The sequence below is a fragment of the Suncus etruscus genome, chromosome 9 (assembly GCF_024139225.1).
Source record: "Suncus etruscus isolate mSunEtr1 chromosome 9, mSunEtr1.pri.cur, whole genome shotgun sequence".
Classification (NCBI taxonomy): Eukaryota; Metazoa; Chordata; class Mammalia; order Eulipotyphla; family Soricidae; genus Suncus; species Suncus etruscus.
In genome coordinates, this window is record NC_064856.1 from 97,322,741 (window position 1) to 97,347,051 (window position 24,311).

General features: G+C 46.1%; 1 protein-coding gene and 1 non-coding gene across 2 annotated transcripts in view; both read right to left on the reverse strand.

The window, feature by feature from the left end:
* Nucleotides 1–5,183: 5,183 nt before the first annotated feature.
* The window catches only part of AGBL2 (AGBL carboxypeptidase 2), a 48,474-nt gene continuing 29,346 nt past the window's right edge, over nucleotides 5,184–24,311 (reverse strand). The window contains exons 9-16 of the mRNA XM_049779978.1: nucleotides 23,826–23,952; nucleotides 21,290–21,390; nucleotides 18,384–18,511; nucleotides 14,654–14,720; nucleotides 13,051–13,173; nucleotides 12,293–12,400; nucleotides 7,049–7,138; nucleotides 5,184–5,695 (exon numbers count right to left, since the gene is read on the reverse strand). Of these exons, the coding sequence (XP_049635935.1) occupies nucleotides 5,522–5,695; nucleotides 7,049–7,138; nucleotides 12,293–12,400; nucleotides 13,051–13,173; nucleotides 14,654–14,720; nucleotides 18,384–18,511; nucleotides 21,290–21,390; nucleotides 23,826–23,952 (918 nt within the window). The 3' untranslated portion in view covers nucleotides 5,184–5,521. The remainder of the gene's footprint in view (nucleotides 5,696–7,048; nucleotides 7,139–12,292; nucleotides 12,401–13,050; nucleotides 13,174–14,653; nucleotides 14,721–18,383; nucleotides 18,512–21,289; nucleotides 21,391–23,825; nucleotides 23,953–24,311) is intronic.
* On the reverse strand, nucleotides 7,174–7,279 carry LOC126019891 (U6 spliceosomal RNA). The gene has a single exon (XR_007499502.1). It is a non-coding gene; the product is annotated as a U6 spliceosomal RNA (small nuclear RNA).

Below are 24,311 nucleotides of genomic sequence, written 5' to 3' on the forward strand. Positions count from 1 at the left end.
CCTGTGACGCTCAGGGGTTACTCCTGGCTATGCGCTCAGAAATTGCTCCTGGCTTCTTGGGGGACCATATGGGACGCCGGGGGATCGAACCGCGGTCCGTCCTAGGCTAGCACAGGCAAGGCAGGCACCTTACCTCCAGCGCCACCGCCCGGCCCCTTAAATGTTTTTTTTTTTTTTTCTTTTTGGTTTTTGGGCCACACCCAGTAACGCTCAGGAGTTACTCCTGGCTATGCGCTCAGAAGTTGCTCCTGGCTTGGGGGACCATATGGGACACCGGGGGATCGAACCGCGGTCCGTCCAAGGCTAGTGCAGGCAAGGCAGCCACCTTACCTTTAGCGCCACCGCCCGGCCCCTAAATTCTGAGTTTCTTAAAAAGAACTACAACACTCCATTTATGTAATTCCTCAAGCCCCTCCAGAAATGATCACTGAACTCAAAACCAGGAATAAGCCTGAGAAATGCAGGGTGTGGCCCAATTCCCCCCACCCCCCAAAAAAAACCTGAAAAAGCATCATTTGGGGGAAGAAAAGAGGATTCAGAAGGGGCCAAGGAACCGGAGCGATAGTGCAGTGGTAGGACGTTTGCCTTGCACATGGCTAACCCAGGATGGACCTGGGTTCAATCCCCGGTGTCCCATATGTCCCCCAAGCCAGGAGCCATTTCTGAGCACATAGCTAGAAATAACTCCTGAGCATCACCAGGTGTGGCCCAAAAACCAAAAAAAAAAAAAAAAAAAAAAGTGGGGAGGGGTCCAAGGTGTTGAATGGCTCAGCACCTTGACATCCCTCCCCAAATAAAGAACAACATAAATGTTATTTGTGAAATTTGCTGTGCTCCCTCCCATAGGCCATACAGCAAGGTTTGACTGTCAAGGTGCCTTGGGAGAAAGTGAGAGCAAACATTACATTGTTCTTGGAAAAGAAGTCAGAGTTACCCTGAGAACCGCCTGCAGAGCTGTTCTGTTTCAGCCAGGCAGAACCTTGTGTGGCACATCACAGATAGGGACAGTAGGGTCACTTGGGTGGGGACACTTCTACAGGTATCATCAGGGCTGCATGCTGCACTCAGGGGCCAGACTACCACTCCAAACTCCTGGCTCTTTTAAAATGGGAAAAAAAAACCCTGAAGTTTTGTTTCGCTTTAGTTTGGTTTTTGGTTTTTGGACCACATATGGCAGTGCTCAGGGCTTACTCCTGGCTCTATGCTCAGGACTCCTGGTGGGCTAAGGGGACCGTATATGATACCAGGATTGAATCAGGGTTGGCTGCGTGCAAAGCAAATGCCCTACCAGTTAAACTATTGCTCTAGCTGACTCTCAAGTTTTTTGTTTTGGTTTGGTTTTTGGGCCACATCCAGTGGCACTTAGGGGTTACCCCTGGCTCTACACTCAGAAATCATTGGGCCCAGAGAGATAGCACAGCGCCGTTTGCCTTGCAAGAGCCGATCCAGGACCAAAGGTGGTTGGTTTGAATCCCAGTGTCCCATATGGTCCCCCGTGCCTGCCAGGAGCTATTTCTGAGCAGACAGCCAGGAGTAACCCCTGAGCACCGCCGGGTGTGGCCCAAAAACCAAAAAAAAAAAAAAAAAAAAAAAAAAAGAATAAATAAAAAAAAAAAAGAAATCACTCCTGGCAGGCTCGGAGGACCATAAGGATGACGGGAATTGAACCCAGGCCCATCCCAGGTGCAAGGCAAAAGCCCTATCACTGTGCTATCGCTCTGGCCCCCAGCCTCAAGTTTTTATTTCTGTTCTTCAGAGTCTTTATGTCTCTTCAGAGTTACCTGTTTAATATTTTGTCAAAGCCCTTTCTTTCCCCCTTCTCTTAACTGCTGAGAAGTGTCTTCTCGTATTCTGGTAGCACTGCAGGGATGTTATGGTGTGGGAGTAGGAGGTTGGGGGAGAGAGACACTGAGTACTGCCTTGGGACCCCTTCAGTAATGATGCTTGCACAGGCTTCCCAAGTACCCTAAGATATCTCATTATGGAGCCATAGCAATAATTGCACAGCGGTAGTGTGTATGCCTTGCATGCGGCCAAATCTGGACAGACCTCGGTTTCATTCATGGCATCCTAGATGGTCTCCCGAGCCTGCCAGGAGCGATTTCTGAGCACAGAGCCAGGAGTAAACCCTGAGCGCCACCGGGTGTGACCCAAAAACCCAAACGCCCCCCTCCAAAAAAAAAAAAAAAAGATATCTCATCTTCTGTTATGGCAATAAGGAATTTAGGATTGAACTCACGGCTTCAGGCTTGCAAGACTGGGGCTTTAGTTACTGAGCCCTCCCGTCCCCTATCAAAATCTTTTTTTGTGGGGGGAAGGGTGGAATTTTTTGGTCATTCCTTGTGGTGCTCAGGGATTACTCCTAGTTCCATGCTCAGGGATTGATTTTTAGTAGATTCAGGGAACCATCTGTGTGCTGGGGATCAAATCTAGGTTGGCTACATACAAGGCTAGTGCTGTACTAAGCCCAAAAGTCTTCCTGTCTCTCCGGCAGGCTTAAGTACCACTGGGGTTTACCCAAAATACAACAACAAAGGGGCCGGGCGGTGGCGCAAGAGGTAAGGTGCCTGCCTTGCCTGCACTAGCCTAGGATGGACCGCGGTTCGATCCCCCGGCGTCCCATATGGTCCCCCAAGCCAGGAGCGACTTCTGAGTGCATAGCCAGGAGTAACCCCTGAGCGTCACTGGGTGTGGCCCAAAAACCAAAAAAAAAAAAAAAAAAAAAAAAAAAAAATAAAAAACCAAAAAAAAAAAAAAAAAAAAAAAACCTAAAAATCACAGACCCTTGGACTGTAATCAAATTTGTTTTGCCAGGTGCTTCTAGTCACATGTCATGAAAGTAGTAGTTGTTACTGGAATAAGTAAATGTGATTGTAAAAACATGCCATAAGACCCTCCAGTGTTCTTTCAGCCAGAACCGCCATCTTCCATTTTTTTCCAGTAAATCAGTCATGACTAACACAAAGGGAAAGAGGAGGGGCACCCGCTATATGCTTCTAGACCCTTTAGAAAACATGGAGTTGGGGCCGGGCGGTGGCGCTGGAGGTAAGGTGCCTGCCTTACCTGCGCTAGCCTAGGAGACGGACCGTGGTTCGATCCCCCGGCGTCCCATATGGTCCCCCAAGCCAGGAGCGACTTCTGAGCGCATAGCCAGGAGTAACCCCTGAGCGTTACCGGGTGTGGCCCAAAAACAAAAAAAAAACAGAAAACATGGAGTTGTTCCTTTAGCCACATATATGCGGATTTATAAAAAAAAAAAAAAAAGATGATATTGTAGAGGCCAGAGAGTTAGCATGGAGGTAGGGCATTTGTCTTGCTTGCAGAAGGATTGCCTGCCAGGAGCAATTTCTGAGCATAGAGCCAGGAGTAACTCCTGAGTGCTACCGGATGTGACCCAAAAACCAAAAAGAGAGAGGAAAAAAAAAAGGTGATATTGTAGACATAAAGAGAATGGACACTGTTCAAAAAGGAATGTCCCACAAATGTTACCACAGAAAAACTGGAAGAGTCTACAATGTTAACCCAGCATGCTGTTGGCATTGTTGTAAATAAACAAGTAAAAGGCAAGATTCTTGCCAAAAGAATTAATGTTCGTATTGAACATATTAAGTACTCTAAAAGTCGAGACAGCTTCCTGAAGTGGGTGAAGGAAAATGATCAGAAAAAGAAGGAAGCCAAAGAGAAAGGGACTTGGGTTCAGTTCAAGTGCCAGCCTACTCCACCCAGAGAAGCACAGTTTGTGAGAACCAATGGAAAGGAGCCCGAGCTGCTGGAACCCATTCCTTATGAATTCCTGGCATGAGAAGCAATTTTTTTTTAAAATAAAAGATCTATATATATAAAAGACCCTCCAGTGTGAGAAGAAAAAGGTTAAGTGCAAAGATGCTGCTGGGTGTGGGAAGGGACCCCCTCTGAGCTTGCCAGGCCACAGCCACATGCTTGGAGTTCCTACAAATAAACAGATGCAGGTCAGGAACTGCATAGATAGCTCAGAGGGTGGGGGCATGAGATTTGAATGCGCTTAGCCTTGGGTTCAATCCTGGTGCCACTGGGTTCAACAGTACTCCAGGAGTAGCTCTGGAGGTCTCTGAGCACTTAAAGGTGTGCCACTCAGGGTCTCCACCATGGACCTTCTGGTGGACCCAACCAGGTAAATAGACCGTGAGTGGTAAAAGGGGCTCCAAGCATTGCGTAAGAGGTGCCCCTCAATAAAATCTAGCCCTAAAGATAATGCCAAAGGAAACCAATCGAGAAAACAAATGGTTAGAAAGATTTTTAATGAATGTTTTTTAAAAAAATGAACTGTATTTGACAGAATGCAACATTAAATTCTGGCTGCAACATGATGTTCATTGGGGAAAATGAACTTTTTTACTTTAAATAGTCCCATTTAAAAAGTATTTGCCTTGAACATAGCTAACCTAGGACGGACCCTGGTTCAATCCCCAGCATCCCTTTTGGTCCCCCAAACCAGGAGCAATTTCTGTGTGCTAGCCAGGAGTAACCCCTGAGTTATGAGTGTGGCTCAAAATTAAACAACAACAACAACAACAACAACAACAACAACAACTAAAAATGATTATTTGGGGCCAGAAAGTAGGGTGTTTGCCTTGTACTCTACCAACCTAGATTTGATCCCTGACATCCCATATGATTCCCTGAGCACCACCAGGAGTAATTCCTGAGCAGAGCCAGGAGTAAGCCCTGAGCACTACCAGGTACGGCCCCAAAACTTAAAAAAAAATTATTATTATTTTTATATTCCTGTCCTATCCCTTCCCTTCAGTGTTACTGCTGCTGCTGGAGTGTGGGCAGGTCACATGTATGCACCTTGATGGTAGCTCTTGCTGGGAAGAACATGCCAGGTCATGATGCTCATGTAGTGCTCCCTGGGAGTGTTCTCTAGGGCATGCATATGATGGTGCTCACCAAGTGCTACACTTTCTGGCTGTGGCACTTACAGCACCTCTTTTTAGGGGTTGCATCCCCCCTTTTATGGCTGCAGTGTGACTGGAAACCAACCAAGTGCGCCTGAGGTTGCAAACAGCAAAACTGCTAGGATGGTGCTCAGTGCATGTGGAACACAGGGGACGTGAACTCATGACCAGATGCTCACAAGGCAGCTGCTCTAAGCCTCTGTGCTATTCCTCTGGACCCAAAGCTTTGACTCGGACATTGCCCATCCCAGACTATGTTCAGAGGTTGACCTTTTAAAACCTTTAGCAAGTCATGCTAGAGATATTTTGCTGTAGACAGCCGTAGAAGCACAACTTATCTCTACAGCAGTTTCATAAGCACATACCCCGTGTCTGATAAAGAAGCTTTTCTAGGCAGCACAATAAGATTTTGTTTCATGAAAAAAAATAATTTAATACATGAGGTATGCATCTTGAGAGCATATACACACACTGTGTGGAAACACACACTGGGAGGTCAGTGCATCAGTGAACACACCACACAGTGGAGGTCGTTTCTAGGCCCACTACTCCTCTCCTACACTTGTGTCATCTAGCCCATGGCCCTACGGGTAAGTGTATATATGCAAGGATGGGTACTCCACCATGGTGCTGCGGTTTCTCTTTGGTGGAAGGTATTTGCTCGGGGGCCAGTGAGGCTTTGGTACTGGAGCGGGCTCTTGACTGGTGCCAGTGCTTCTCTTTGGAGCGCAGGATAATGCCAGTCGTGACTTCTCTTTCTGTGAAAACAAGATGCCACAGCTGCATTCACTTTGGGTTACGGTTTTGAAAGTTCTAGTTAGAGTTGAGTCTGAGCATAGAGGGTGCTTATGAGAAGTGGCTGCATTTTCCCCAAACACCAGTATTGTTACCAGGCCAATGGGATCGAGTATTTCTGCCACAAGGACCTCAGCTAAAAAAGGTCTGGGGTCAATACTTTAGTTCAGGATCTGCATTGTCTAGAAACAGCACAGAGATGGAGGGACTGGACCTAATGAAGTGGCAGAAACACCAAGTCTTTGTCCAGGAGAGTGGTACTAGACTAGGGATCTGAGGGAATGAAGTCGAGGTGCAAGTGGCAGTACTGAGCCCTGGTTCCATAATACAGACTCATCTGCACTCTTCACTTTGTTTTTCTGTTTGTTTTGTTTTGGTTTGGGGCCACACCTGGCAATGCTCAGGGATTTCTCCTGGATCTGCATTCAGGAATCACTTCTGGCAGTCAAGGGACCATATGGGGTGCTGGGGACCAAACCTGGGTAGCACACACACAGCAGGTACTATCCCATTGTATTATTGCTCTGGCCCTGCACATTTCAGTTGTAAGAACAGCTTTTACCCACAGCCTTGAAATGAATGAGTAAAAAGGCCAACGTGGACCTTGCTGCTGTAAGGACAGAAACCTGATTTGGTTTGACATCTGGTTTGACAAACCTGTTCATGGCTTATCCAGTTATGCTCTAGCATAGGGGGCCGGACTGTCCAACACTCCTCTGTCCTCGAGGATCATCCTTTTTTTTTTTTTTGGAGGGGCCCACACCCAGAAGTGTTCAGAGATCACTCCTGGAAGGCTTGGGGGACCACCGTGGGGCTATTCCTGGCTTTGCATTCCATGAGTCATCCCTGGTGGTACTGGGAATCAAAGTGTATCAGCTTTATGCAAGGGAAATGCCTTCTTTGCTATGCTCTTGTCTAGTCTAGAAAGCAAACTCCTGGACCAGAGTAACACTACAGGGGGCATAAAGCATTTGACTTGCATACGGTCAACCTGGGTTTGATCCCTGTTATCCCATATGATACTGCCAGGAATAACTTCTGAGTATTGTTAGGGGTGGCCTACCTCCCCACTAAAAGTTCAACCCCCTGCCTCCTTGGCAGTGACCAGGCCCACTCTGCATGGTAACCCCACTGATGTTTTGTCTCAGTGCAGTGACCATTCCTCCTTCACTGTCAGGTTTCACATGACCCTTTCCCTGCAGTGACACAGCAATGACTCCCTATAAGTATAGCTGAAGAAACAAAAAATAAACTCCCCATGGAAAGCTTTTCGCTCTGGTGTGCTGGCAAATTCGGTTATATCTTCTGTGAAGTACCTGCATTCTTTCTTTGTTCTTAGTCAGAAGCGATGCAGAGGATTTTGATGAATCCAGGGAGATGGCTTTGTCACTCTGGTTTAACCATGACTAGAATAAATGAAGACATCCTCCTTAAATTTTTTTTAAATATGTAACGCTTCACAAATTTGCGTGTCATCCTTGCGCAAGGAGTCATGCTAATATTCTCTGTATCGTTCCAATTTTAGTATATTGCTGCTGAAGCGAGCACATCCTCCTTAAATATTTTATAGGGGTTATATCAATTAAATAAAACAAACATTACTTGAGGGTTGTTTTGTTGTTCTTTTTGCCAGGAGGGGTGTAACTGGAAGTGCTCAGGATTTACTCTTGGCTCTGTGCTCAAGGATCACTCTCCTGGTGGGGCTTAGGAGATTGTATATAGTGCTGGAATTGAATCTGGGTTGGTTTCATGCAAGGCAAGTGTCTTACCCACTGTACTATGGCTCCAGCACCGATATATATAAATAAATATATATATATATACACACATATATATATATTTCTTTATGGGCCACACCCATTAGCTCTTAGGGGTTATTTCAAACTCTGCGTTCAGAAATTGTTCTTGATAGGACCGGAATGATAGCACAGTGGCAGGGTGTTTGTCTTGCACACGGCAGATTCAGGATGGACCTGGTTCAATCCCTGGCATCCAATATGGTTCCCCTAGCCAGGAGCGATTTCTGAGCACATAGCCAGGAGTAACCCCTGAGTGTCACTGGGTATGGCCCAAAAAACAACAACAACAACAACAACAACAACAACAACAACAACAAAGAAATTGCTCTTGGCAGGCTTGGGAGACCATAAGGGATCCTGAGGGTCTAACCAGGATCCACTGTGTATAAGGCAAATGCCCTCCCCACTCTATCACTCAGATTTGAGTATTTTTTATTTACCTTTATCTTTTTTTTTTTTTTTTTTTTTTTTTTTTTTTTTTTTTGTTTTTGGGCCACAACGCTCAGGGGTTACTCCTGGCTATGCGCTCAGAAGTTGCTCCTGGCTTCTTGGGGGACCATATGGGACGCCGGGGGATCGAACCGCGGTCCGTCCTAGGCTAGCGCAGGCAAGGCAGGCACCTTACCTCCAGCGCCACCGCCCGGCCCCTATTTACCTTTATCAACTCATTAAGAAACACTAGTGCCGGGGCTGGAGTGATAGCACAGAGGTAGGGCCTTTCCCTTGCACGCAGCTGACCCAGGATGGACCTTGGTTCGATCCCCTGGTGTCCCATATAGTCGGTCCCCCAAGCCAGGAGAGGTTTTGTTTTTTTTTTTGGTTTTTGGGCCACACCCGGTGGTACTCAGGGGTTACTCCTGGCTCTCTGCTCAGAAATAGCTCCTGGCAGGCACGGGGGACCATATGTGACACCGGGATTCGAACCAACCCCCCAAGAGAGATTTCTGAGTGCATAGCCAGGAGTAACCCCTGAGCCCCCCCCCAAAAAAAAAAAAGAAAAAAAAGAAAAAGAAAAGAAAAAGAAAAGAAACACTAGTGCAGGGGCTGGAGAGATAGCACAGTGGTAGGGCGTTTGCCTTACATGCAGCTGATTAGAATAGACGGTGGTTCGTCCAAATCCCAGTATCCCATATGGTCCCCTGTGCCTGCCAGGAGCGACCTCTGAGTGTAGAGCCAGGAGTAACCCCTGAGCACCGCTGTGTGTGACCCCAAAAAACCCACAAAAAAAAAAAAAAAGAAAAGAAAACACTAGTGCAAAAAGAGAGGCAGAAAATAAATTTAAAAAAATGTAAAAGTGGGGCCGGAGAGATAGCATGGAGGTAAGGCATTTGCCTTTCATGCAGGAGGTCATCGGTTCGAATCCCGGCGCCCCATATGGTCCTCTGTGCCTGCTAGGAGCAATTTCTGAGCCTGGAGCCAGAAATAACCCCTGAGCACTGCCGGGTGTGACCCAAAAACCACACACACAAAAAAAATGTAAAAGTGAGGGCCGGAGAGAAAGCACAGCAGTAAGGCATTTGCCTTGCATGTGGAAGGTCGGTGGTTCAAATCTCGGCATCCCATAAGGTCCCTGAGCCTGCCAGGGGTGATTTCTGAGTGTAGAGCCAGGAATAACCCCTGAGCATTGCTGGGTGTGACCCCCCCAGAAAAATGTAAAAGTGAGGGCAGAAGTGGAGGTAAGATGTTTGCCTTGCATGCAGAAGAACGGTGGTTCGAATCCTGGCATCCCATGTAATTCCCAGAGCTTGCCAGGAGTGATTTCTGAGCGTAGAGTGGGGAGTAATCCCTGAGCACTGCTGGGTGTGACCCAAAAACTAAAAAAAAAAAAAAAAAAAAAAAAAAAGAGTAAAAGCTGGGGCCGGAGCAGTGGTGCAAGCGGTAGGGCATTTGCCTTGCAGGCACTAACCTAAGACCGACCACAGTTTGATCCCCAGGTGTCCATATGGTCCCCCTAGCCAGGAGTGATTTCTGAATATATAGCCAGGAATAACCCCTCAGCATCACTGGGTGTGACTAAAAAACAAACAAACAAAAACAAAACAAAACAAAACGAAAACCCAAAAAATTGGAAAAAATCATTTAAAGGCAGTGGGGAGCAGACATAAAAATAGGGGTAAGGCACTTGCCTTACCTGTGGTGATCCCTGAATTTATCCCTGAATACACATCTGGTCCTCCAAGTACTGCCAGGAGTTATGCCTGAGTACAAAGCCAAAAATATTATAATCTCCCAAATAAATAGCAAATCTTTGGGGGCAGCGCAATAGCACAATGGGGAGGATGTTTGCCTTGCACATTGCTGACCTGGATTAGATCCTTGGCATCCAGGGCTGGAGCAATAGCACAGTGGTAAGGCATTTGCCTTGCAGGCAACCAACATAGGATGGATGGCGGTTTGAATCGGCATCCCATATGATACCCCAAGCCTACCAGGGATGATTTTTGAGCACAGAGCCAGGAGTAACCCCTGAGCACCAGGTGTGACCCCCCCTCCCAAAAAAAGATCCTTGGCATCCCATATAGCCCCCCACAAGCCTGCTAGGAGCTATTTCTGAGTGCAGGGCCAGAAATAAACCCTGAGCACTGATGGGTGTGGCCCTACAAAATAAAAATTAATAAAAATCAAATTAAATACTTTTAATGAAAAGTAGCTAAGGGCAGATACCATATAGTTTTGTGCTGATTTCTTCCAACCTCCTCTTACTGCTGTTCCTGGGCCTGCATTTCAGATGTAGAAACTGAGGCCCAAGGGGGCTCACAGAAGGCATGGAGGTGGGGTTGTATCTGAACCCAACAGTACCCTCAGATCCTTATCCAAGTGGCCCACAGTCTTCATGTGAGGGAGACCCTCTGTGGGGTGTCCCTACAGTAAATGACCTTACAATAACACTTTAGTTTTTTATTTTGGGGGGGCTACATCTGGAAATGCTTTGAGTTTACTCCTTGCTCTGTGCACAGGGATCACTCCTGGAAGTTCTTGGGGGACTATACGGCGTAATGAGGATCGAGCCTGGCTTAGCCATGTGCAGGTAAACTCCCTAAGTGTTGTACTAACTCTCCTATTTTATGTATATATTGGGTTTTGGGCCATACCTGGTGGTGCTCAGGGGTTACTACTCCTGGTTCTGCACTCAGAAATCTCTTTTGGCAGGCTTGGGGACCATATGGAATGCTGGGGATTGAATTTGGGATGGCTGCATGCAAGTCAAATGTCTTCCCACTGTGCTATTGCTCCAGCCCCACACAGGGGCAATTTCTGAGTGCAGAGCCAGGAGTATCTCGAGTGCTGCTTAGTGTGAGCCCAAAATAACAACAACAACAACAACAAAATAATGGGCCATAGAGGTAGTACAATGGGTAAAGTGCTTGCCTTGAACACAGCCAATCTGGGTTTAATCCCTAGCACCCATTATGGTCCCTTGAGTCCCATCAGGAGGGAGCTCTCAGCTCTGAGCCAGGAGTAAATCTAAAACTTATCCAAGTGGAGCCCCTAAAACCCAAAAACAACAAAACAGTATTAAGCAAAAGAAACCATAAACAGAGTGAAATGCAGGTTCTGGGGTGTGTTTTGATGGGTGTGGGACACTGCATTGTGAGACGCTGGTCCTCACACCCTTGGACACTGCTCCACAGTATTTGAGCAATAGCAGTCAAATAACTGTTGAGCTCTATCTGCTACCACCATACGTGCCCCACATACACTGGGACCACTTCTGCCACAAGAAAGATGACTAAAATTTGAAGAGCCAGTGAACAACATGATGGCAATCACTGGTAATGCCATGATGAGGGGCCGAAGAAATAGCACAGTAGTAGGGTGTCTGCCTTGCACGCAGTTGATTCAGGACAGATGGTGGTTCAAATCCTAGCATCCCATGTGGTCTCCCATGCCTGCCAAGAGCGATTTCTGAGAGCAGAGCCAGGAGTAACCCTTGAGCACAGCCGGGTGTGACCCCCCCCCCCAGAAAAAAAGGTAATGCCATGATGAAAGGGTTGAAAAAAAAATTTTTTTTTTTGGCCACACCAGGTGGTGCTCAGGGGTTACTCTTGGCTATGCGCTCTGAAATCGCTCCTGGCAGGCTTGGGGGACCATAAGGGATGCTGGGGATCGACCTGGATTCATTTGAGGTCAGCTGTGTGCAAAGCAAATGCCCTGCTGCTGTGCTTTCACTCTGACCCCATGAATAGTTAAAACTTATGGGGATGGACCAGGTACCTAGTACAGCGAGTAGGGTTTTCTACACATCTACTTGGATTTGATTCCAGGCATCCCATCTGGTCCCCTCAAGCCTATCAGGAGTGATCCCTGAACATAGAGCCAAGGAGTAAGCTCAGAGCACAGCTGGGTGTAGGCCACCCAAAAAGTTACAGGGAGTCAAACTTAAGAGTTCTCATGAAGGGGCCGGGAAGGTGGCGCTAGAGGTAAGGTGTCTGCCTTACAAGCGCTAGCGTAGGACAGACCGCGGTTCGATCCCCCGGCGTCCCATATGGTCTCCCCAAGCCAGGGGCGATTTCTGAGCTCATCGCCAGGAGTAACCCCTGAGCGTCAAATGGGTGTGGCCCAAAAGCCAAAAAAAAAAAAAAAGAGTTCTCATGAAAAGGAAAATATGATTGTCAATTGAATATGTTAATTAACTCAATGGTCCTTTTCCCAATGAATACTGTATATCAAATCATTACATTATCTACTTTAAATACACCCCCCAAACATTTCAATATGTTTTCATCAGTGAGCTAAGAAAGAAGAGTGAAGCTAACATACCTTATTCAATCTTGAGTTCTCATTTTTCATGGTCGAAGCAGTGGAATGCCCTGGATTTATGAAAGAGGTGGACTGTTTTGGCAGAGCAGAAGGAAATTCTGCCTTTTCCTACAAAGAAAGACCACAAAGAGAGTATATGCAGTGGTTCCCTAGCTGTTCATAGACCTGAGATGACCCCATTCACCCAGTGAACTGCCTACCCCAGAAAGTTTTATCATCTTTGATGGGGGAGAATGATGTGGGCTGGCAGCCAGGAGAGAGTTCAGGAAAAAATTCTCTAGGTCTCCTGACTGGCTTCAGATCCAAGGATGCAGCCACCAGGCCTCCTGGACTAGCTCAGTCCCTCCATTTCCAAGACTACCTTGGCTCTGGGAACCAGAACCCAGACTTACCGCTCTGCCAAAGTGTGTGAAGGACCAATGTGGGCAGCTGAATTCGCCTAGACATGACCAGAAAAGCTCCAAAGGGTTCTACGCACTAATAAAGATGACCTTTCTGGTGGCTGGAGAGGTGACGCTAGAGGCGTCTGACTTGCAAGCACTAGCAACCATGGTTCGATCCCCTGGTGTCCCATATGGTCCCCCCAAGCCAGGGGCGATTTCTGAGCGCATAGCCAAGAGTAACCCCTGAGCATCAAACGAGTGTGGCCCAAACCCCCCTCCAAAAAATGATGACCTTTCTGTGCTATGGAGTGAACACCCACTCTCCCTGGCACTGCTCCAGAAATGGAAGAAACAGGAGCAGCAGCATTTTCTTACAGGCACATCTTCTGTTAACTTTAACTTGCGCATTGAGGCATTTTTCTGATACCGCTCATCTCGCTGTTTTCTAGTGGGCAGTGACTTCTTTTTCTTCTTCTTAGACACCTTCCTCTGCTGAATCTATGATTTCAGAAGGAAGATAGAAACTGGTCACCGAGGGTTCCAGAGATACATGCTCCCAAAGCAGCATCCTGGTATCCTACACTAACCCCACAAATCCCAGGCTAACCAAATTCAAACCCTTTGAGCACTGGAAAGTAGTCAATCCCCATAACATCCCCAAATCTCACCCTCCCAGATCCCTGGCCTCAGGAGCTCCTGTTCTAAATAAACAGGGAGCTTTAGTTCATAAAAGCAGGTCACTATGACAACTGTGCAGGATTGGAGAGATGGGAGAGCATGTAAGGCATTGGATTTGCATGTGGCCAACTTGTAATTTTTTTTTTTTTTTGTGGAAGGGACACACTTTATGGTGCTCAGAGATCACTCCTGGTTCTGTGCTCAACAATCACTCTTAGTGGGGTTCAGGGACCCATATAGAGTGCTGGTGGTTAAGGGGATCAGACACATCCAAGATCAGCTACCTTACCCATTGTATTATCTATCTTTCTAGTCCCTCACCTGGGTGCTGCCAAGCGTGATCTATGAGTACAAAGCAAGTAGCAAGCTTCAAGCACAGTCAGATATGGCCCAAAATTTCCCTCCAAAGAATTCAATGAGAAGATTATACTGTTTATTGCATGTATTAGTTGGACATTTCTGCTATATTTTATGTAGATCTTAGGTTGAAAAATTCCACCCAATTATCAAGTAGTGTCAGAGTGGTAGCTTGATTGCTATTGGGTTATACCCAGTGAAGTTTGGGATCTCCATCTATCTTGGGGTTAGTTATAGGCTGTACTTGGGGAACCACATCAAAGCAAGCACTCCAGCCCTCACAGCAGTCTCCCATTCTGTGCTATGCTTTATTTATTTTTTGGCCACATCCAGCTGTGCTCAAAAGTTACTCCTGGCTCTGTGCTCAGGGGATCACTCCTGGTGGTGGTTAGGGGACTTTATGTGATGCTGATGATCAAACCCAGGTTGTATAAAAAGGCAAACATCCTAGCCACTGTGCTATCAATTCATCCCTATCCTTTTTTATTATTTTAAATTATTTTGGGGGGGGTTGGGCCACACCTGGGGGGCACTTAGGGGTTATTCTTGGCTCTGCACTCAGAAATCACTCCTGACAGGCTTGGGGGACCATATGGAATGCTGGGAATCGAACCTGGGTCTATTCCAGGTTGGCTGCGTGCAAGGCAAAAGCCCTACCACTGTGCTATCTCTCCGGGCCCCTTCTATCATTTTTTCAAGGTAGTTCTTTTTTTTTTTTTTTTTTTTTGGTTTTTGGGCCACACCCGTTTGACGCTCAGGGGTTACTCCTGGCTATGTGCTCAGAAATCGCCCCTGGCTTGGGAGGACCATATGGGACGCCGGGGGATCGAACCGCGGTCCGTTCCTTGGCTAGCGCTTGTAAGGCAGACACCTTACCTCTAGCGCCACCTTCCCGGCCCCACAAGGTAGTTCTTCCTGGGTACAAGAGTCTATATAGTCTTACCTCATCTGCTGAGTTCAGCTGGTGAACAGGAAGACCATCGGAGAGGGAACTGTCCGATCCACTGGTGCTACTCCAAAGGGAGTGAAGAAAGAAAAGCCCCTATTAGTTATGTCCAAGCAGAGCGATCTTCCCAGCCCCAGTTTACATGGGATCAGGGACTCTAGTATGCCAGTTGTCCACTCTGTGCCAGCACTAAAAAAATTCTTCTTCATTCCTTCTCTCCTTTCCACACTGTCTGTGGCCCAGGCTGTTCATCAGGCAGGAAATGAATGTTTATTTATTTTGGTTTTTGTGTCACACCCGGCAGTGCTCAGGGGTTACTCCTGGCTCTAGGCTCAGAAATAGCCCCTGGCAGGCTCGGGGGATCAGATGCTGGGATTTGGACCATCGTCCTTCTGCATGCAAGTGAACGCTTTACCTCCATGCTATCTCTCTGGCCCCGAAATGACTGTTCTTGTCCCTAGCCCTGAGGGGTTCATAATCATGTGAAAGCAGATGGTACTGAGATGGACAGAGTGGCCCTTGGCAGAGACTATGAGAGGAAATCTGGGGGCTCCTCTTAGAGGGGGTCTCAGCCATCTTGCTTAGTGGTCAGTGCAGGGGCCCAAAGATATGCTGCTATAAGGGTATGAGGGGCATGGATTCCTAGCAGGCCGTGTAAGGTTCAGAGGCCTCCCAGAATGTGCCTGATTGTGCCTAGAGGACCATATGGTATCATGGATCAAATTGGGGTGGTCATTTCCATGCAAGACAAGTGTTCTCAGACTCTTTACTGTCTCTCTGGATCCAAGGAACTGTAAGATTCTTTATTTTTTTGGTTTTTGGGTCACACCTGGCAGCGCTCAGGGGTTACTCCTGGCTCCACGCTCAGAAATTGCTCCTGGCAGGCTTGGGGGACCATATGGGATGCCAGGATTCAAACCACGGACCTTCTGCATGCAAGGCAAATGACTTACCTTCATGCTATCTCTCCAGCCCCTATTTTTATTTTTGTTTTTTATTTTATGGGAAGAGGTTTTTGGGCACAACTGGCTGTGCACCGGGGCTATGCCCAGGTCCTGGGTTCAGGAGTGATCATCTGTGGTGCTGGGGATTCTGACCAGGGTCACAACAGCCATAGCCTCATTCATGGTCAATGCCTCACCTCTACTGAGCTCTCTCACTTTAGTATTGTTTTTAAGCCCACCATTTTTCCTTGAAAAGTCAGAAATATGGGGCCAGAGAGATAGCACAGTGAGTAGAAAATCTGCCTTGCACGTGGCTGACCCAGGTTTGATCTCAGTATCCGAAATGGACCTGAGCCCACCAGTAGTGATTGCTGCAGAGCCATGAATAACTCATGAGCATGAGTGTGCCCAAAAACTAAAAAAAAAAAGTCAGAAATGCATGTCTATAAGGGCCTCTCCCACACACACACTGGCCCCTTCCCTTTCTTTATAGGTGTGAGAAAAAACTGAGTCATCATTTCTTCCCTGAATAAGATAAATCCAATGTCCATTGGGCCTCAGTGATAGACAGTAGGGAGGGCATTTACCTTGAGAGTGGCAGATCTGGTTTGATCCCTGGAATCCCATATGTTATCCCAAGCCTACCAGGAATGGTCCATAAGTGCAAGTCCTTGAGCAAGCTAGACACAGTGTTGGAGAATTCCAAGCCCTCCTGTCCCCTCAAAGAGAAGAAAGGTCTGTACTTTCCCTTCTCTATAGTGAAGCTGACTAGTAACAGAAATGCACTTTCTCCTAGGGCTTCCATGCTGGAAAATGTTTGAGGCACCAATCCCAGTCCACTGGGAAGGGTCGGCATTCTTTTTTTTTTTTTTTGGTGTTTTTTTTGGGGGGTCACACCCGGCAGTGCTCAGGGGTTACTCCTGGCTCCATGCTCAGAAATTGCTCCTGGCAAGCACAGGGGACCATATGGGATGCCGGGATTCGAACCAATGACCTTCTGCATGAAAGGCAAACATCTTACCACCATGCTATCTCTCAAGGGTCGGCATTCTAATATATATATATTTAAGCCTCATTTTGATAAACTATTGAGTTCAGTTTTTCCTTTACATTTTGTTCCAGGCACCGCGATTTACAGTACTGATAAAGGCAGGATTTCATACACAAAGCATTTTAACACCACACCCTCCACCAATCTAAAATCCCTCCACGTGCCTTATTTCCAACTCTAGGTGAACGGATCTGAAGCAGAGTTGTTGCATGAAATAATACAAACCAGGCTGAGGGTGAAACACATGTAGTTTGGCAATCTTTTACCTGCCTGCCAGAACTGTTTTATTTAATACAAGGATCATCCCCAGGTAGGGGAGTAAAGACAGATAGCTCAGGTTATCCAGCCTAGATTTACATGTAAGACATTCTGTTTTGGGGTAAAACCAAGTTGTAAACAAACATATAGGAAGAAACCAGGGATGATCTTTGTTTTGGGTAAAATAAGGTATGATCTAATACACCAGTGCAAAGCATTCCTTCTCCTAGCTGTGATTCTGCTGGTGCACCTCAGCTTGCCCTGTACAATGAATAGCCACATCAAGTGGAAGGGAAGAAGCCTTGTTTCTCTGCTATCCTCTACTTCCTGCCCCTACTGGAAGCCCCTGAAGTCTCTTCCAGAAAATGTAGAAGCTAGTATGTGCATTCCACAGAGGTGGATCACACCCATGAGGAACATGTGTTTTGTGTCTTGGCAGTAGACTTGGGGAAGTCAATTCCTTCCCTCCTTAGTTCTTTTGGCCTTTCTCGCTCCATCTTATATATACTTCTTTTTATTGGGGCACTATGGTTTATGGAGTTCTTCATGATTGAGTTTCAGGTATATAAGGCTCCCTTTCCATGTCCATCCCTCCACTTCTGTCCACCAATGTACACAATTTCCCTCCATGCCCTGGTCAGTGGTCACTCCTGAGTAGGGGCAGGATGAGAGCCTTAGCACCATCAGGTATGTAGCTCTAATATGCAAAATACATTAAAAAATTACCGGGGCCGGGTAGGTGGCGCTGGAGGTAAGGTGTCTGCCTTGCAAGCGCTAGCCAAGGAAGGACCGCGGTTCGATCCCCCGGTGTCCCATATGGTCCCCCCAAGCCAGGGGCGATTTCTGAGCACATAGCCAGGAGTAACCCCTGAGCGTCAAACGGGTGTGGCCCAAAAACCAAAAAAAAAAAAAAAAAAAATTACCAACAATTGTCCACACAGTAGCCATAATGTTCCTGTTGAAAATGAAAGCTTTGGGGTCGGGAAGGTGGCGCTAGAGGTAAGGTGTCTGCCTTGCAAGCGCTAGTGTAGGACGGACCGCAGTTCGATCGCCCGGCGTCCCATATGGTCACCCCAAGCCAGGGGCAATTTCTGAGCGCATAGCCAGGAGTAACCCCTGAGCGTCAAACGGGTGTGGCCCAAAAAAAAAAAAAAAAAAGAAAGAAAATGAAAGCTTTCCGCAAACCCTTCTGTGACATTCTGTCCTCCATGGGGGAAAAGGAAGTTGCTGACAAAGGCCCACCACAGACACCTTACTCAGTCCCCCACAAACTCCTGAGACTGGGAAACAGGCTGCAGGAGACCCATAACCCAACCTAGCTGTGGAGTAAATCACAAACTGAAGGTCTGATTTACTCACTAATTTTCAAATATTGATCCAAAACCAAACCAGCAGGGTCAAAACAAGAAATAAAACAGAAATAGTCCCTAAATTGGTAATATCCCTGGTTTTTCTTTGACATAAAGTTTGTTACCTGGATTCAATGTCAGACAAAGAAATGTCACTCCAATTTCCTTCTAACATATCTTGTCCAAGTTCATGGAACTTCTTGTGGATTTCCTGTTGTAAGAGGCTTCTAAGCTCTAAGAGACACTGTGTGAACTGTGGAAGTGAAGGAACTTTTAATAATTTACTTACTCATTGGATATTTACTAATTATATGCTGGGTGAAACTTTATTATTGCTGGGGATACAAAGATGGCTAAGTTGAAGTTTCTGCTACTAAGAATGTAAATCAATAAATTATATGATCAGTTGGAAAAGTGTATTTTCTATTCATTTTTGGCCCATATCTGGTGGTGCTGAGGGATTAGACCTGGTAGGCTCTAGGTACCATCTGGGGTGCCAGGGACTGAGTCTGGGTTAGCTGTGTGCATGGTAAACACTTTACCCTCAGTACTGTCTCTCTAGCCCCTATTTTAAAAATTATTTAAAATAAAAATGTTTGGGCCTGGAGAGATAGCACAGCGGCGTCTGCCTTGCAAGCAGCCGATCCAGGACCAAAGGTGGTTGGTTCGAATCCCGGTGTCCCATATGGTCCCCTGTGCCTGCCAGGAGCTATTTCTGAGCAGACAGCCAGGAGTAACCCCTGAGCACTGCCGGGTGTGGCCCAAAACAAAAAATAAATAAATAAAATAAAATAAAAATGTTTGGGGGTGGCATGGGCCACACTCAGTAAAGCTGAGGACTTATTCCTGGCTCTGTACTTAGGCATCACTTCTGACAAGTACTTAGCAGATCATATAGGATGCTGGGGATCTAAATCAGATTAGTTGCATGCAAGGAAAGTACCCTACCAGCTTCACTACTGTTCTGCCCTTTTTGAAATTATTTAAATTTTTTCTTTCAGAAAAAAAAAAGAAAGTTTTCACATTGTAAATTTGTTTAGAAACATACACAGATAGATAGATAGATAGATAGATAGATAGATAGATAGATAGATAGATAGATAGATAGATAGATAGTATTCTGACTTTACTTTTGGTGAGACTATGCTTCTTGAAATGTTTTTATTTGTTTCCTAGATAAACTAAAGCATATTATTTCTCTTTTTTTTTGTTAATTTTTGATTTAGGATAGAGGTGTCTTGAGAGTACTTGAATTTAAGAGGGAGAATTAAGCACAAAGAAGAGAGGAATGAGAGACAAGGCATCAGAGGGCATAGGGTAAGCTCAAAGAGGTATGACTGAGAAAAGGTAGAAAAGTTATTTGTGGGTATCCCCTTCCCCAACTTCCTATTTATCTCACCTGAATGATCAGAACAGCCCACACCTGGAATGGGCGGGTAGAGGAGTCTGACTAGGGGGAGTGTGGGGATAGGAGAGAGAGCCAGAGAGGGGAGACTGGGAGATTATTAAACAGAAGCTGCCAGGGGGCTGGACTCAGCAAGGAAGCATGTAGAGCAGCAGTAAAGGAAATAGAGCTCTGGAGTAAAAGAGAGGAGAGACAAAGACATGGCTTAAAAGCAGCAGAGGAAGAGAAGAAAGGAAGCATGGAAAGCAGCTGACAGGGAGATAGAGGCAGAGAGAGCCAAAGGAGGAGCAGAGAAGAGGCTATGGTGGTTAGGGCCATGAAATAAAGCTGGCTAACTCCTAGGAAACTTTAACTGACTGCTTGTAAATTTCTATGCCGTTATCCTGCACCTTAAGACCCAATGACTGAAGGGGCTACAAGCACCGAGCTGGGCCAGGCCAGACCAGTGAAGCCTCGCCTCACCTCACCACATGGACTCATTACACTTTATATATCTTATATTAAAACAACAGTTATTAACCTGGAAATACATTACAGAAGTTAAGATACTCTTCTTTTTTTTTTTTTTTTTTTTGGTTTTTGGGCCACACCCATTGATGCTCAGGGGTTACTCCTGGCTATGCGCTCAGAAGTTGCTCCTGGCTTGGGGGACCATATGGGACGCCGGGGAATCGAACCGTGGTCTGTCCAAGGCTAGCGCAGGCAAGGCAGGCACCTTACCTCTAGCGCCACTGCCCGGCCCCAAGATACTCTTCTTACTTGAGGCCAAAGTTAGATTCAATCCTTCTGGACTCTGAATACTACGGAAACAAGCTCCAAGCAGAGTGGTGGGTGAAACCACACACACACACACACACACACACACATGCACACACACACAATTTCAAAGTCTGTATCTAAGGATTTGAGAGATAGTAAAGCAGATAGGGCACTTGCCTTCTACACAGCAAACCTGGGTTCAATCCCTGGCACCAGCTAGGGTACCTTAAGCCCTGCAAGGAGTGATCCTTGAGCACAGAGCCTGAAGTAAGCCCTGAGCACTGCTGGATAGGTTTCCCCAAACAAAAACAAACCCCAAAAATGTCTATGCTGGGGCCAGAGCTATGCTACAGGAGACAAGGCACTTGATTTGCCTCTGGCTGACTCAGGTTCAATCCAAGGCACCCTATATAGCCCTATCCATCAAATGATTTTTGAGTACAGAGACAGGAGTACTTGGTGTACCTCAGGGTATGGCCCCCGGACAAACCAAAACAAAAAAGAGCTTGAGAAAAATATTCAAAGGAGAGTAAAGATTACCTATAATCCTGATGAGTTTAGTTAGGGAAATAACTACATTTTGAACTGTCCTAATAACGAGAATGTATGAGGAAAATGGAGAGCCTGTCTAGAGTACAGGCGGGGGACAGGTGGGGAGAAGGGAGACTTGGGACATTGGTGATGGGAATGTTGCACTGGTGATGGGTGGTGTTCTTTACATGACTGAAACCCAAACACAATCATGTATGTAATTAAGGTGTTTAAATACATTAAAAAAAAAGATTACCTATAATCCAACAGGGCTAACTGTAGACCCCCATGAAACCAACCTAGTTCATGTACCCCAAATTCCTGACCCCCTTTTACCTTGGTTTGATCTGGATCACATAAATCCAGGAGGGTGTCACAGACAAGATGACCTAGAGACTTGAGATCCTCAGTGGTAAAATGGGTGTCTTTTTTATTGCCTGCAAAAAAAAATCCATAATCATACCTTGGCCTCAGATTATAGCGAGAAAGAAAGAAACTGAGTGAAAGAGGAGAAAGAGGAGAAACATAAATATGAAAAGGGGAGCCAGAGATCAAGTGGTCTCAGGTGCATTGGTAGTGTTAAAAAAGGACAGAACTGGGGCTGGCGAGATGGCGCTAGAGGTAAGGTGTCTGCCTTGCAAGCGCTAGCCAAGGAAGGACCTCGGTTTGATCCCCCGGTGTCCCATATGGTCCCCCCAAGCCAGGGGCAATTTCTGAGTGATTAGCCAGGAGTAACCCCTGAGCATCAAACGGGTGTGGCCGAAGGAAAAAAAAAAAAAGGACAGAACTAGATATCCAAGTCAAAGGCAACAACAAATAGAATCAAGAGACCCAAACTTTAATAATCTAAACCTAAAATGGACTTGTTATACTGGCAGACTGGGGACACAAGGATGTTACTGGATGTACTTGGGGGACACTGGTGGAGGGAGGTGGACCTGGTGGTGGTGGTGGGATTGGCCCTGATTTATTGTATGTGTGAAACCCAATTATGAAGGACTTTGTAAATCACAATGGTTTCAATATAATAAATTAAAATAAAATACTCCAGAATCATTTATGAGTAAACCATTTTTCCTTTGGGGTAGGAATTGGGCCACACCCAGCAGTGCTCAGGAGTTAGTTGGGTATTGTGCTAGCGACAACTCCTGTTGGTGCTCAGGGAACCAGAGAGTGCTGAGGACTGAACCTGGGCTTCTAACGTGTGTATGGACACATGATTGGTTGAAGCAATGTGTGGTTGCCAATATCTACTCTTGACAACCAAACTAAATATAAATGCAAAGAGAGCATTCCAGCCCTTGAGCCATTTCCCCAACACTGCGTTAAATTACAAAGAGCAAATGAAAATTTAATTTATTAACATATCTTTCAAAATACCACTTCTGGGTCTGAGAGATAATTCAACAGGCTGAGTCTGCTTTGCAATGGAATTCTGGATTCAATCCCTGGTACCACCTAGTCACTTGAGTCCTTTTAATTCAAAACTATTTTTTTAGAGGCTGGAGAGATAGCACAGCTGTAGGGCATTTGCCTTCTAAGTGGCAGGACTGACGTTGGTTTGAATCCCCGCATCCCATAGGATACACTGTGCCTGCCAGGAGCAATTTCTGAGCACAGAGCTAGGAGTAACCCCTGAGAGTCGCCGGGTATAGCCCCAAAACAAAAACAAAACAAAACTAATTTTTAATTTAAATTTTAAAGTTTATTTTTTTTGGAGGGGCTACACCCGGCAATGCTCAGGGGTCACTCCAGCTCTGTGCTCAGAAATACCTCCTGGCAGGCTTGGGGACCATATGGGATGCCAGAAATTGAACCTGCGTTCAGCTGTGTGTAAAGCAAATGCCCTACCGCCGTGCTACCACTCCAGTCTTCAAAACTTTCTTTTTTGTTTGTTTGTTTTTGGGATACTTTCAATGGTACTCAGGACTTATTCTTTGCTATGTACTCAGAGAAAGAAATAAGCATTACTCTTTGTAAAGTAATGTGACCATAGGGAATGCTGGGATTGAACCTAGGTTAGCAACAGGCAAGGCAAGCACCTATCCACTGCACTGACAGCTCCAGGTCCTCAAAATAATTTTTGATTTGTTTTAGGACCACACCCATCTCAGAACTTACTGCTCGTACTGCACTCAGGAATGAGTGGCTGGCTGGCTGGCTCTGGGACCATATTGGTTCTGGAGATTGAACCTGGGTTGGCTGCATGCAAGACAAATGCCTTTCCTGCTGTTCTATTATTCTGACCCCTCAAAAGAATTTTTTTGTTTTGTTTTGTTTTTGGGCTACACCCGGCAGTACTTAAGGGTTACTCCTGGCTATACACTCAGAAATCGCTCCTGACAGGCTCAGGGCACCATATGGGATGCAGGGATTCGAACCACCATCCTTTTGTATGCAAGGCAAACACTCTACCTCCATGCTATCTCTCCGGCCTCCTCAAAAGAATTTTTGACAATATAAAAGTATATAATGGTGATGTTCTAGCCAAGATTGTAATTTGTGGAAAGCACTATGCCAAGTACTATCTCTTGAGACTGAATCTACAATTTGATTATAGAATTTCCTATTATTTTTGCTGGCTAATAAAAAACAGACTTCAAAGAGATTAACTAACTTCCCTTCAGTCAGACCATTTCTAAGTAATGGAGTTGAAATTCAACCCAAAGCTCTGGGAGACCATTAGTTGTACTGTGCAGCCAAGTGTACTATTTCACTCCCTTACCTGGATACCCAAATTTAGCATCCTTCACAGACAAATCCTCTTGGTCAGTATCTCTCCACCACACAATGGTATTTCATGGTCCCCAGGCTTCACTCAGGCTTCCCCTTGCCAGGCTGGCCAATACAATGTCCATACAAGGACACTTACCCAGGGTGGAGCCGCCAAACGTGGTCTCCATGGTGTAGCTGTTGAGGATTCCCATTCTCCACATCACGACCCGTCCTGTGCCCTCTTTGCACTTTTGGACCTTAAAATTACAACTGTGAAAAGAGAACTAAAGAGAAAACCAAATTCTGTTCAATCATCAACTGGCCAATGTAAGATCCCTCAATGTGTTATGATGGTGCAAGATGGTTCTCTTGTAGAGTCCATACTATTTCCCAAGTCAGGAGTATTCCACAGAAACACTAAGTTTGAGGGTTTTTAATAAGCTTGAGAGCAGAACCAAAGGGCCTCCATAGTCATATTAGTGAAGGAGATGAAGGCAATCCAGACACTGCCTAGATAGGAAGGATAAATTCTGTTTCTCAGGGGCCGGAGAGATAGCATGGAGGTAAGGCATTTGCCTTTCATGCAGGAGGTCATCGGTTCGAATCCCGGCGTCCCATATGGTCCCCTGTGCCTGCCAGGAGC